Source organism: Drosophila miranda (assembly GCF_003369915.1).
Source record: "Drosophila miranda strain MSH22 chromosome Y unlocalized genomic scaffold, D.miranda_PacBio2.1 Contig_Y2_pilon, whole genome shotgun sequence".
Classification (NCBI taxonomy): domain Eukaryota; kingdom Metazoa; phylum Arthropoda; class Insecta; order Diptera; family Drosophilidae; genus Drosophila; species Drosophila miranda.
This window is the reverse complement of record NW_022881614.1, coordinates 10,177,118-10,191,719: the sequence shown is the minus strand read 5'-3', so window position 1 is coordinate 10,191,719 and position 14,602 is coordinate 10,177,118. Positions and strand designations below refer to the sequence as shown.

Sequence of the window (14,602 nt, the reverse complement as noted above, 5' to 3'; positions counted from 1 at the left end):
ATTTGGTTACTCTAGCCTTAATAGTCTCTGAGATTTGTGAATATCCCCAGATTTTCATCCTTTGCGGGGGCGGAAGGGGGTGTGGCGAAATTTTGAAACAAACTCGTCTCGGTCCGATATATTAGGAGTGTGGATACCAAATTTGGTTGCTCTAGCTTTTATAGTCTCTGAGATCTAGGCGCTAATGTTTTACTCTAATCAAAGCCGCCTATGCTACGTGTGTGTTAGAGAGAGACAGGGCGAGAAAAAATGAAATTGTTTTCTTGATGCTGGCTATAATAATGAAAGGACCCAATTCAGATTCCGCAGTCTTAAAGACATGGTCATTCTCTACAATTCTACGTTTTTGGTTTTCTCATATCTTTAAAATTGTGGATGCCACAGACTTTCGTTCTTTGTGGGGGCGGAAGTGGGCGGGGCGAAGTTTTGAAATATTTTTGTAGCAGTGACATATCACAGAAGTCTGGATCCAAAACATCGTTGCTCTAGCTCTTATAGTATTTGAGCACTAGGCGCTGAAGGGGACGGACAGACGGACGGACGGACAGACGGACAGACGGACAGACAGACAGACAGACAGGGCCCAATCGACTCGGCTATTGATGCTGATCAAGAATATATATACTTTATGGGGTCGGAAACGATTCCTTCTGGACGTTACACACATCCACTTTTACCACAAATCTAATATACCCCAATACTCATTTTGAGTATCGGGTATAAAAAGAGCTGTTGCGACGGCTACCCCGTCTTCGTAAATGAACGTAAAGCGGCTACGAAAAGGTCCTCGTTTGGTGTGCTACCGATCAGCAAGATCTTCCAAAGAACAGCCAAAAAACTAGTAAACTAAATAATAAATATAATCAATCATCTATTCGATGATTTGTGTACTCTATTTGGTGGGGTGAGCGTCGCTTGTCCGTTCACTGGACTTTTTAATTAATCTGCTACGGCGACAGAAAGTTGCAAAAAGAGAAATGGAAAATGGAAACCCTAGTGAAACGGAAAAGCGGAAAGTCAAAGTCAGTGATTTAAATTAAAATACAAGACTGGGGACTATGTGAACTGGCAATGTTTATAAGTACAGTTCTGATATAGAATTGCGGAAATTCCAGGCTCTAATTAATGCAGAAACTACTCAGACCCTTTTTTAAAGGTATCTCAACGATATTTCGCTAAAACCTTTTTTTATACAACAGATCTTTCTAGATTGCAATATTCCACGGATTATCAAAATTTGTGGAATAGTTTCCAATCCTTGACGAAGAACGATTAGCCCATTGCAAGCCAAGGGGGTATTTTAATATTCCACAAAAGATAATGGAAATTTCATAATTTTAGCGCAGTTCAGGTGAAAGATATCGTTCAGATATCGCAGTTCAGAGGATATATGGCATGGATCTACAAAAAGAATTTACAATCAGTAATATATGCCGCCATTCACCTCAAGTCGTTCAACTGTTTAAATAGAGGGGGGTTAAGTGGGTTAAGATGCTATATTGTTGTTAGGGCACCAAAATTAAGGCAAAAACAATCAAAGCAATCGCCGTAGCAGAGAAACAAATCAAGTATTTAAAACAAGCCAGTCAAGTAGAAAATAGATGCATTAATCGGATTATACTATGTGTGCAGGGCTGAGAGATCGAGAAAGCTAGTAATATTCGACGGAATATCAAAAACGAGGAATATGAATAATAGAACTAGAATTCCTCAGTATATTTACGGTATATTCTTAAAATGAGGCGGTATATTTTGGTATATTTCTGAGGGTCGGACACACTGATCGCAGCCAACTTTATTTCAACGCGTTCGGGTTTTTAGGCCATTTATTTATTCGCTATTAATGCGAATGTAAATCTGAATTGTAGAGTTAATTTAGTGTGCACGAGTGCAAGGAAAAAGACTACTTCAATCTGGAGAAATTTTAGCCGCGTGCGCCCATTAAACGACAGCGCGTTTCATTTTCTTTCGCATTTTTTCCTTATTTTTTCGCATCCTCAGCCCCCGTCGGTGTGTTGGTGTTGGTGCACGCGAGTGTGTGTGTGTTTCTGCCGCCAATCCAAAACGGAAGCGTAAAAATGGATGTGGCTAAGCTGGATAAAATGAAGGTGGTGGACTTGCGCAACGAGCTACAAACGCGCGGTCTGGACACCAAAGGAGTCAAAGCCGTGCTCATTGAGCGCCTCCGGGCACATGTCGATGGTGGCGGAGCCGGCGACGGAGGTAAATTTGTGTGTATGCATTGTGTGTCTGGTCTATGCCTGTGCCTCTGTGTCTGTGCGCAAGTGTGAGTGAGTGGCTTGCCGCGTAATATTCTTGCTTTTGTTAGTGTGAGTGCCTGTGGCTCAGCGTGAATTTGTGTTGTTGTAAGCCACCAGATGGCGCACCAGTCACAACAAGCCGATGTCAGCGTCGCACGCGCTCAATGTCCCGCTCTCCCTCTCCCGTTGCAGCTGCACCCGTCGCCACAGAGCCAGAGCTCGAGACCCTGGAAGAGGAAGACCAGGCAGGAGAACCAGCCGCAGCCGCCGAGAAGCCGCAGTCAGAGTCGGATATCGAGGCGGACACAGTCGAGTCCGAAGCTGCCAATGATGAGGAGAAGCCACAAGCCAGAGAACCTGAGGCAAACGACGAGGCAGAGACAGAGGAAGCCGATGAAGCCACTACCGTAATAGGCCAAGAAGCAGACGAGCCGATGGAGCAGCCGCTCCAAGCAGAGCAGGCTGTCTCAGAGGAGGCCGCAGAGGTCCCAGCTGAGAAGGCTGAGCCGGCGACAAACGGCGACAGCCAGAAAATGGACGTCGATGAGGAGGAGACGCCTGCTGCCCCCAAGGCGGAAGAAGCACAGGAAAAGTCTGAGGACCAGCCTCATGAGCGTCGCAAACGCTCGCACAGTCGGTCGCGCTCCCGCAGTGGCTCCCGCTCGCCCAAGCATCGCAACAGCGGCGGAGAGAAGCGCGAGCCCAAGCCAGCTGCCGAGGAGCGCACGGTGCCAGAGGATGAGCCCACGATCGAGGAGAATAAAGTGGGACTAAGCTGGCGTAAGTATTTTACATTCTAAGTGAGCTAAGAATGCCGGGTACAGTCATTATTTCTCCTTTTTAGTGGACTCCGATTTGCATCTTCGCATCGATCCGTCCACATTTGCTTCGGCCAAGCCCCTGACATCTGAGATTTATTCCCTGATTTGGTCTGGAGCTCGCGCCAACTACGGAGTGCGCGATGGTAAGGTCTGCTTTGAGGTGCGCCTCGCTGAGGAATCGCAGCCGGAAAATTCGCATCATTTCCGGGATGAGCCGCATGTGCGCGGCTTTCGCGTTGGCTTCTCGAAGCCGACGACTTCGCTGCTCTTAGGCGAAGCCGAACATTCCTTTGGCTACTGCGAGACCGGACGCAAGGCCAATGAGGGTGAGTTCGTAGACTATGGCAAGCCCTACCAGCTGGACGACGTCATTGGATGCTATCTGGATCTGGAGAGCGAGCCGTGCACCATCAAGTATACCCTCAATGGAGAGGATCTGGGGGTGGCATTTGAGTTCGAGAAGGGCATCCTGGGCGAGAAGGAGGCCCTCTTTCCGCATATTGTGACCAAGGGCTACGAGTACACGGTCAACCTCTCGGATGGCGAGCAGCTGCTGGTGAACGCTGAGAGGCCAACGCGCAAGCGCCGCAAGCATCGCAAGGAAGAGGATAAGGACGACGACAAACATGATAACGATGGCGAAAAGTGGAAGGTTCTGGACGAGGCCACCGCCGACGACGATGAGGTCGAGAAAAAGGATGATGATGCGAAGACATCTTCGGAAAAGGCCGATGAGGAGGATTCTGATAAACGAGAGAAATCCGAAGAGGAAGAAAAACCGGCACCAAAGGTGGAGACAGAAGCAGAGGAAGAGGCAAAGATCACAACAGAAGATGTTGAAAAGAAGCCAGAAGCTACTGAAACTGTGGAAACAGGTTAGTGGATGCATTCTTCTTCTAAAAAAACCAAATATTTTGAACACATTTTAATTACAGCTGAGCCATCATCTACTGAAGCCTCTGGGGAGACAGAAGCAGTTTCGAATGGCGATGCCAACGCTGAGAAGGCAAGTGAGGAGGCACCATCAGAGGAACAGAAATCCTCGACCGCCAATGATGAAGAGGACGACGATGGACCCTCGCCCAACAAGCGCATCAAGACCGACGAAGACTCCGAAAAGACGGAGACTGCGAAGGAAAAGGAAGAGGATAAGTCACAGTCGCGTGATGATGAGTACGAGGAAGTGGTTCCCGAACCCAGAGATACAGTCGCTCTGCTGTCGGACTACGTGCTGATTGGCCTGGTGGCTGTGGAGCAACTGATTGCCGGACCACAACGCGCCGGTTCGCGCAAGGCGTGCGAGGTCATTCTTCTAGTGGGTCTGCCCGGTGCCGGCAAAACCCACTGGACCCACAAGCAGGTGGCAGATAACGCTGACAAGCGGTACGAGGTCATTGGACCCGATTCAATCATAGCCAAGATGACGGTAAGTCTCACAGGGCACCCCACAACCCTCAAACGGCCAAATAAGATTCCATTCAAAAGGTGGCTAATTCTCATCCATTCCGTTGTCTGCTTAGATCGATGGCGCCTCTCGCAAGACGGTGCACATGGGCCGTTGGGATAAGGTGCTGGAGATATGCTTGAATAGCTTGGGAGCCCTAGAAGATATCGCCATGAAGCGGCGTCGCAATTTCATCCTCGATCAGGTAAAACATACAGACACCCTGCGGACACAACCCAAACACACACACACACACACACACACACACACACACCACACACATACATACACACACACAAACACCAACGAACGATACAGCAAGAAAAACAATAACAAAAAACGAAACAAGCGAGAATTATACGTTGATGATGAATTGGCACCCGCCCAGCCATGAAAGTGGCGCCTAGGGGCGTTGCGAATGTGGGGTCTGGTTCCTCCGGGAATGAGGCCCCACCTCTCCACCGACAACTCTCTTCACAAGCGAAGACGCGCGACTCTGTTACCATTACTTTTTCGTTTGTTCTGTACATTTGAATACGCATTTGATTGCTCATTGCTCGCAGGAAAGGTAATACCAAGTGCCCTCCCTCCCCCGCTGCGGAGTGGCGGGTAGGGACGGGGGGCGCCGACAACTGCCTAGCCGGCAGGCAGGTACGTGTAAGTCCTAGACGTGTAAGTCGATCCGATAATTAGTGTCTCTAAGTATGTACGATGCCAGTAAGTATGTACCAATCAGATCTGTATTATTAAGTCTTACTTAGGTGCAACAGTTGACGGGGCAGTGTTTGAGGAGAGGGAAGTGTAAGAGAAGGGAGAAGGAGGAATGTTGAGATGGCAGGAGAAGGAAGAGTGAATGATGAGAAGAAGGAGGAAGGAAGATGGAGCGTGCGGCATGGAAGCCACTGTAAGTAAATAAAAAACATACACAAAAACCAAATCTAAATCCGATCAGCGACTCGACTCGGTCGCATTTGTTCATCTACAATCTAATCACATATGTATATGTATACTATACGTATTAGTACCTACTACTATCTCTCTACTCTCTACTCTCTCTCTCTAAATGCCAACTATCTCATATATATATATGTATGTGTATCTACAGAGAGAGCTATGCGATGCTGCTTCAGCCGATAACAACCAACAGAGCACCAACAACCACACCACTTGTACCTTTACTTAAAATATTATCCCCTACCCTCCCCCATATATATATATATATATGCAATCATTAGTCAACTGTTGTTAGTTGTTGTTAATAGTGCCCCCGAGGCCCCGTCCTAGGTATTATATGAGTACAACCCCCGCACCCTAATCCGCCCGGTACTCCTCCCTACTCCCTGGCGGAGTGGAGTGCAGTGCAGTGGAATTTGTGTGTGTGGGTGTGAGTGAGTGACCTTGTGACAGGTATGTGTTAGCTTGTAAGCGCCAAAACTGAAACCCAAACTGAAACCGGAGTTGGTGTCTCCCGATGTTTCCCGGGGTCTGCATCGTCCTGCAACAACCGAATCATCAACGTGTTTCGTTTCTCACCGACTATCCAACAAAACTACAACAACAACAACCAACCATCTCCAAAACCAACAACCAACAACTACAACATCAACTGGCAGACTACAATCTATTCAAAACCCCAACCAACCAAACGATCAACTATATACTTGTAGACGAATGCCTATGCCTCGGCCCAGCGACGTAAAATGAAGGGTTTCAACGACTTCAAGCGCATTGCGGTCGTTTGCATACCCGGCGAAGATGAGTTGAAACGTCGGATCGCCGAAAAAGAGGAAAAGGGAAATGCTTTTACAGTTAAAGAATCAACAATAAATAACTTACGAGGTAAATATTGTCCACCACACATGGCAACGAATTGAAACAATTGACAAATATCCAGATAATGTACGACTGTGTATCTATATATACATATACATACATACATACTACCGTACTTTAAGGAGGCATTTATGTAAAAAAAAAAAAAAAAAATTAAAGACTATGCAATACAATTTGTTATGTAAAGTATTTAGTTTGTAAGCAGCTACATTTTATGTATATCTGTACGTAATTGTAACTGTAAGACTCTACTGATATCTCGCATTCGCTTATAATTTCGATTTTATTATGATTTCCTTTATTCAAAAATCAATTTATCTATAATGTCCCATGCAATCCCAACAAACCCCGTTTCCGCAAAGCAACTGGGAAGTAACGTGTGCGAGCGCCTTTTCCTCAAAAAACTTTGTTTCTCTAAAGAAGAAAAAAAAACAGATTTAACTTTCCCCTCCCTCACGGAGAAAGGGATCTATCATTCAATTACATTGTAATTACATGAAGTCCTAGTAAACAACCGGTTGATCTCCAGCACAGCCTGTGCTGCTGCTGTAGCTTCTTTGAGTCCTAGAATCTCCCTGTCTCTCAAGTAAATCAACAAGTTCTCGCCTTCACACGCTTCCCACAGTTGTCCCAAATCCTCTTTTCCAGTCCCGTCCTGGCCTCTTACCTTATATAATGTGTATATTGATAACACGTAAATCTCACACAGCATAAGCTGCAGTCATAATTGTAATGCAAAATCACTCTTTTTGCAGCTAACTTCACTCTGCCCTCGCTGGAGTTTGGCTGGTTCGATGACATAATCTACACGGAGCTGAGCGGCGACGAGGCCAAGAGCGAGGTCAAGAAGTACAACGAGAAGGGAAAGAAGGCTATCGATGCGGACAGGTCCAGGGACAAGCGATCTCGGGGCGGCCGCGACAATTACCGACGTGACGAGCGCAACCGCAATCGCTACAACGATGATCGTCGCCGGGAATATGGCGGACAGCGACACGAAAGCCGATGGAATGACTCGAGGCGCGGTGGCGGTGGTGGCGGAGGTTACTCCAGCAACAGTGGCGGTGGCGGCGGGGGCAGCCGTGGCTATGACAATCGCCGGACCAGCTATGGAGGTGGCGGCGGAGGCGGGGGCGGTGGTGGCCAACAGAACTGGATGCAGAACAATCGCAGGAGCGGCTACGACGACCGTGGCTATGGAGGTGGCGGCGGCGGCGGCGGTGGTGCCGGAGGCGGCAGTCGTGGCTATGACAACCGTAATCGTGGGTACACTGGCGGCAGCGGAGGTGGCGGCGGAGGAGGCGGAGGCGGCGGCCAGCAAAACTGGATGCAGAACAACCGCCGAAGCGGGTACGATGATCGTGTATACGGTAGCTCGCGAGACTATCGCGATCGAGATCGCGGCAATGATCGCAGCCGAATAGGCAGTACGGATCGGAATCGCGGAAGCAGCCAGAGTAGCTACCGCTCCGGAGGAGGCACTCATCAACAACGGGATTTTCGGCCTGGCCACCGCGACACCAAAGAAGATAGTCGCGGTGGCTATGAGCGGTCAGCTGCCCAATCTGGCAACAATTCGGCCGGAAGAGGCGTAGGAGGAGGTGGCGGTGTGTACGATCAGTACAAGCAGCAAACGAGTGGGACAGCCGGCGGCGGCAAGGTGAGTGATAAGGTGTGATAAGTCGCCACCGACTTTCTGCTAATTCACGATTTATTCTTTGCAGTCCTCTCTAAGCGGCAAGTGGAGCACCTATACCCAGCAGCAACAGCAGCCGCATCAGACAGGAGTCTGGCAGCAGCAACAGCAGCAGCCGTCACAACAGTACCCACAGCAGCAGCAGCAACAGACCGCCGGCCAGCAACCATATTGGGGATATAATCAGATGCAGGGTGCGTACGGAGAATAGTCATCAATCCGCTTAGATGAAGCAACTAAAATGTTGTCGTTTTTATTTTAGCTGGTTATGGAAACCAGCAGCAGCAAGCATGGCAGGGTGCCGATCCACAGCAACAACAACAGTGGATGTCCTGGTGGCAGGTAAGCAAAGACATTCATTCCTTTTGGCCCTCGAAAGAAGACTAAATGAAATGCACTTGAATTCTCTTCCCCTCCAGCAACAGGCACAGGGCTCTGGCGGAGCAGCGGTCGGTAATGCCAGTGGAGGCGCGAGCGGCAGTGTAGGAGGCGTCGCTGGCAATAATGATGGCGCCAATCATTATTGGTCTCAATATTCATACTCCACACAGTCCAATTCTGGCGCCGACAAGAAGTAGCATCCTGCACTCCCGCCCCTCTGTCCGTCTGTCAACAGGCAAATCTTCATTTGGACAGAAGCAAAGAAAAAATGAACTAAACTAAACCTTACATGATAGTTTTTAAACATTAACAAACCGATTAAAACAAAAATTAACCTTAGTTTGGCCATTTTTAAGCGTCTGGCCGTTTGGGCTAGTCCAAACCACCACAAAAGGCAACCATACCCGATCTTGCGACACACAAAACATAATACTAAACTGTGTACTATCAAAGACTATACAATACCAAGATGTTGCATGAGCGACCAAAAAGCTGTTCTATGGCGGGTCCTAACATTAGGACCCAGAAGGCACGAGGGAGCGCGCGGGGTTTCAATTCCCTTTTCGCCTGTACTTCGTCTCTACCGTGACCCCGCTGCCCATCGGTTTCGTCTGTTCGGCAATGCCTTTACCAGCAACGAAATAATTCTGGACTCTCGAGCCTCAGCACCGTCGAAGCGGTGGTCGCGGATCGCCGATGTCTTTGGAGCGGCACAGTGGGACCTTTGACCGTCTCAGCTTGCTAAATTAGTTAGTGAATATGAGTTCAATAAATATTTGCACACTGAAAAAATGTTAAACTTTGAGTGCTTATATCTCCTAAACTAAAACTATCTTGAAAATTCGATTGGAAAACTCTATTGGATGCGTACATTAAATTTATCTAAAGCACTCATACAATTTTTTGACTATTCCCCACTGTGCCGCGCCAAAGACATCAGCGACCACGCTGCCCTACGGTTTCGGCACGCAGCCACTGACATGCTTTCACACCGACTCGACGCTGACCGAGGCATTGACGAAGCCGAGTAGCATTTCGGAGGCGAAGGTAGCGTAAAAGAGAATTGAAGTACTAGCCCCGCGCGCCCGTACCATGAAGCGTCAAACGAAAATTGAACGAGGGGGAACGTTGTGAGTTGCTGCGGACACCGCAACTCTACAGTTATACCCGATACTAAGTCAGTATATCTCTCCTCCGGCAGACGGCGCTAATATTAAACGACACGACAAGGAGTGCGTGCGAGAGAGACAGAAAATCAGTCTGAGCGTGACGTCGGGCGCTGCGTAGCAACTGAAAATTGATTTGTTCCTATTGGCTATAAAATGATCCGATCTGATCCAGATTCAGCAATCTGATAAATATGGTCATTATCTATGATTCTGCGCTTTTAGTTTTTTCGTATCCTCAATATTGTGGATGCAACAGATTTTCGTCCTTTGTGTGGGCGGAAGGGGGTGAGGCGAAATTTTGAGATATACGTTTTATAGTGAGATCTAACAGGAGTGCGGATACCAAATTTGGTTACTCTAGCGTTAATAGTCTCTGAGATTTGTGGATGCCCCAGATTTTCGTCCTTTGCGGGGGCGGAAGGGGGTGTGGCGAAATTTTGAAACAAACTCGTCTCGGTCCGATATATTAGGAGTATGGATACAAAATTTGGTTGCTCTAGCTTTTATAGTCTCTGAGATCTAGGCGCTAATGTTTTACTCTAAGCAAAGCCGGCTATGCTACGTGTGTGTTAGAGAGAGAGAGAGGGCGAGAAAAAATGAAATTGTTTTCTTGATGCTGGCTCTAATAATAATACGATCCAATTCAGATTCTGTAGTCTAAGAGATATAGCCATTCTCTACGATTCTGCGTTTTTGGTTTTCTCGTATCGTTAAAATTGTGGATGCCACAGACTTTCGTCCTTTGTGGGGGCGGAAGTGGGCGTAGCGAAGTTTTGAAATATTTTTGTAGCAGTGACATATCACAGAAGTCTGGATCCAAAACATCGTTGCTCTAGCTCTTATAGTCTTTGAGCACTAGGCGCTAATAGGGACGGACAGACGGACAGACGGACGGACGGACGGACAGACGGACAGACAGACATGGCTCAATCGACTCGGCTATTGATGCTGATCAAGAATATATATACTTTATGGGGTCGAAAACGATTCCTTCTGGACGTTACATACATCCACTTTTACCACAAATCTAATATACCCCAATACTCATTTTGAGTATCGGGTATTAAAATCAATTTTCCTCCATTCAAATTGAGTATATTTTCAACTGCCATCGTAGAGGGTATTTTTGCTTCTTTAAACGATTTGAAATTGATTTCTTTTTCAAAGAAAAACGAAGTTCCATTATTCAATGTGAATTAAGCAGAGACTACGAATTATTTACTGCTTTGGTCGTACTCGACTAGGCACAGTGCCCGATAGAAATATAAGCTGTAGTTTTTCTTTCTAGACGAACTGATGGCAGCGCTCGGAAATGAAGATAATTATATTTTTAAGGTACAGTTTGGTTAGACTTGGTGTTGGTTAACATCAATTTTAGCAAAAATGGTGCCATTACCAACACTACAATGATTGTTTTTTACGACCATTCACACATAATTTGATTTGAATCAAACTAAAATCAAACTAAAATCTATGACTGGAATAGCACAGATATTTTTGTTCAGCTGATTGCGCCGTGCGGCACACTTCTGCACGCTTTTATCTAAAATATCACCCACTAGCGACACGATCATTAGCTTGTAAGTATATTCGTGCGCATAAAAATTTGCTATAGATCTTCGTATCGGTGTCTAAATAATGTACATTCATACATAAACTATGTGCAGATATAGATATACTCGAATTGCGATAAGAAAGCGTCGTTTGGATGACACATACCACAGTCAGAAATTAAGGCGGTTTCAATTGATTTTCCACAGAAAGAACTGAAGTGAACCTGACAAAATGGCGGTGATTCAATTGTTCAACGAAATTGGGACCATTTTTCGGAATGTGAGTATGCCAACGCCTATTATTTGTCGTCATGCGATAACCATTGCCTCTTGGGACAGACACCCACGTTTGCACTTGTTCTAGAAATATTCCTGCTCATTACCGTCATCTGGCTGCTCCTCCATAAACGGGGCGGTGGACGGCGCCGTCGCTTTACCAAAGAGGAGGAGGACTTCATAATTGAGAACTATGAGCCAGAACCCTTGGTGAGTGAAACTGATCCAGATCATCCCTTGCTGCGCACCCGTTTGGTGGCGTCCAAGGTGGGCAAGCGCATAAACGTCGATGGACACGATTGCCTCAATCTGGGCTCGCACAACTACCTGGGTTTCCTTGAAGACCAAGACATTCTGGAGGAGGCCTGCAAGTCTCTGCGCAAATACGGCGTCGGATCGTGGGGTCCTCGCGGTTTCTATGGAACTATGGATGTGCACTTGGAGCTGGAGGAGCGTATTGCCAAGTTCATGGACCTCGAGGAAGCTATTGTGTATTCCTATGGCTTTTCGACGGTGGCCAGCGCCATTCCCGCATACGCCAAGCGTGGTGACATTATATTTGTGTAAGTAATTTCTGAAAACTGGCTATAAGAGGGTTTTTCAACACCTCCTCTACCCTTTCAGAGATGAAGCTGTCAACTTTGCCATTCAAAAGGGATTGGATGCGTCTCGCAGCACTATCGCATTCTTTAAACACAATGATGTCAAGGATCTTGAGAGGCTGCTCGTCGAGCAGGAGAAGCGTGATCAGAAGAACCCCAAGAAGGCTCTCAAGACGCGTCGATTTCTTGTTGCTGAGGGCATCTACATGAATACGGGCAAGATTTGTCCGCTTCCCGAGCTCGTGGCTCTGCGCAAGCAATACAAATTGCGTATTTTCATCGATGAGAGCGTTTCCTTTGGCACACTTGGCAAAGGAGGACGAGGTGTCACCGAGCACTTCAATATCGACTTAAGTGAATGACTTTTCATTGAAAAACCAAACTTATCTCGCGTTTTCCATTAGCGGGACGAAATCGATCTGATATCCGCTGGTATGGAGGGATCCATGGCCACCATTGGCGGCTTCTTCGTGGGCTCACATTTCATAGCCGAGCATCAGCGTCTCTCTGTTCTTTTCCGCCTCACTGCCGCCCATGCTGACCCAAGCTGCCATTTCTGCCCTCGATCGTTTCGAGCGGAAGCCGCAAATCTTTGAGCAATTGCAGGCCAAAGCCCAGTTGTTGCATCAGATCTTTTCGCGTTTCTCCAAGCTGCGCCTGTGCGGCGATGAGTTGTCCCCCGTCAAGCACTTGTATCTGGCACTTCCCGGAGAAAACTTCGATGCGCAACGGAAGCGCCTCATAGATGTCGCCGACAAGGTATTGTGCTCCTCGTGCTGTATATTCAAAATGTAGTCTAACGTTATCCCCATCCGCAGTGTATTGCTCGAGGCGTGGCTGTCGTGGAGGCAGCCTACCTGCAGAATAGGGAACGCAAGCCAGTGCGCCCTAGTATACGAGTTGCCGTGAACCGTCTGCTGGAAGAGGCGGAGATTTCCGCCGCTTTTGAGATCATCGAGAACGTTAGCAGCGCAGTCCTTTAGAGCATACATGGAGGACTTCTTGAATGTTTCTGTCTGTATCTGGATTGTAGTCCTAATCTGACGCACTTTCAAGTACAATTTAAAACTTTATGATTAGTATGGAATGTTGTAGTTAAACTATGATGAACACCCTCCACTTGTTCAATTTTTCAGCTTCGACCAGCATTGCACTACATTTGAATGGGTTTTCTCCACACTTAATAAGATATTTGTTGGTGGTGCATAGAATTAGTGTTGTGTTGCTCATGAGTGAGTGAACAAAAAAGAGTTGTTCACTTAAGTGAGCAACTGAACATGTTCCTTCCAAGTTGTTCTTTTTTGTTCACTTGTTCTTTGTTGTTCACTTGTTCTTTTTTGTTCACTTGTTCTTTGTTGTTCACTTGTTCTCTACTCACTTTTTGCGCAATTTTGCTCCTCAAAGGGCATTTTGCGATCTGGCAGCTTTGCTCATATTTGCGTTTACTTCACACTTTTTATATTACGGGCAAAGCTGTTTACAATTTTGAAAAATTCACTATGTCGCTTATTCGGAAGTATAGTGAGATTTGGAACCATTTCGAGGAAGTTGGACGCCAGGAAGCCAAGTGCAAGTATTGCAAATCTATTTTGAGTTGTTACGAACCTTTGTTTTCTTCGGGGCATGGCCGGCTAGCCAGTCATCCCAGGGCTGGGTACTTCCCAAGCCCTCAGGTCGCACAATATACCAACTAATTGGACATCTCGAACAAATTGAAACAACAAAAGTAACCGACAAAAAAAAACTGCAAACGGACTCTACTCGACAAACAACATTACAGTAACTTCCTTCAACACAGACGTGGACCAGGTCGAGGTGTCGATGTTTTTACCCTGACGTACCCTCCCTACCTGAGATCTGAATAACAACGTTTTGGATCTCCCTGCCATGTGCAGCAGCCTTACCCTCTCGTTGCTGTGGCTCCTCTTCCCCCCATATGAAACGCTTAGCAATTCATTTTCTTCGTTATAATTTTCACTTCAATTTCCTACTTTTACACGGTATCATCGCTACACTAAGCCTGCCTATTCATACCCCCCTCATCTTATCACTACGGGCGGTTAATAAATAAATAGATAAATAGAAATAATTAATATAATAAATATAAATAAGTTACATATAGTTATAATATGGGCGGAATTAAATTAGGGGATTAACATATACATATAAATGGAGACGTCTAACAAAAATAAATAATGGGAGTAAATAAGTTGATTGATGTTTTTTTTTCTCCCCCTAAATGGGCGAGGGACCCGCACTATTTGGCAGGATTGTGTATTCGAGCCCAGCAAAAAGCAAGCCAGGATGGCGGAGCTGTGACCTATTCCCTACGGATTGGCCAACAAAAAAAAATTAATTTGGGGTTTCTTTACTCCCCCCTCTGGAGCGGACTCACTCTTATACTTCTTGGGTCTCTTTCCCGTCCCGCTAGTACTGGTTCCTGGTCTCTCACTGATCTGGATCCCCTGGAATCACAGATTTATTTATCTTTTTTTTTCAGGGTGATGGCCACTACTCCATCCTCATCCCACTCACTTTTTCTTTCAGAACAAAAAAAATCCCTAGA

General features: G+C 46.6%; 1 protein-coding gene, 1 long non-coding RNA gene and 1 pseudogene across 3 annotated transcripts; all 3 read left to right on the top strand.

The window, feature by feature from the left end:
* Positions 1-1,798: 1,798 nt before the first annotated feature.
* On the top strand, positions 1,799-8,775 carry LOC117192759 (heterogeneous nuclear ribonucleoprotein U-like protein 2). Of its 2 annotated transcripts, none has more exons than XM_033397502.1 (10): positions 1,799-2,223; positions 2,454-3,041; positions 3,106-3,957; positions 4,018-4,508; positions 4,603-4,731; positions 6,194-6,365; positions 7,115-8,019; positions 8,084-8,249; positions 8,318-8,397; positions 8,475-8,775. In XM_033397502.1, the coding sequence occupies exons 1-10, from the start codon at positions 2,079-2,081 to the stop codon at positions 8,631-8,633; spliced, it is 3,687 nt and encodes a 1,228-aa protein (XP_033253393.1). In that variant the 5' UTR covers positions 1,799-2,078; the 3' UTR covers positions 8,634-8,775. The 2 variants fall into 2 exon arrangements, with proteins under 2 accessions (XP_033253393.1, XP_033253392.1); XM_033397501.1 differs by having other exon boundaries at positions 2,379-3,041.
* Positions 4,738-6,070, top strand: LOC117192760. Its single transcript, XR_004474440.1, has 2 exons — positions 4,738-5,430; positions 5,632-6,070. It is a non-coding gene; the product is annotated as an uncharacterized LOC117192760 (long non-coding RNA).
* A 2,313-nt stretch (positions 8,776-11,088) lies between the features above and the next one.
* On the top strand, positions 11,089-13,194 carry LOC117193496 (annotated as a pseudogene).
* Positions 13,195-14,602: the final 1,408 nt, after the last annotated feature.

Coding starts and splice junctions, on each gene's coding strand:
- LOC117192759 (XM_033397501.1), top strand. CDS start 2,079: ATGGATGTGGCTAAGCTGGATAAAATGAAGGTGGTGGACTTGCGCAAC. Junction 3,958..4,017: donor TACTGAAACTGTGGAAACAG/GTTAGTGGATGC, acceptor TTTTAATTACAG/CTGAGCCATCATCTACTGAA. Junction 4,732..6,193: donor GCAATTTCATCCTCGATCAG/GTAAAACATACA, acceptor ATATACTTGTAG/ACGAATGCCTATGCCTCGGC.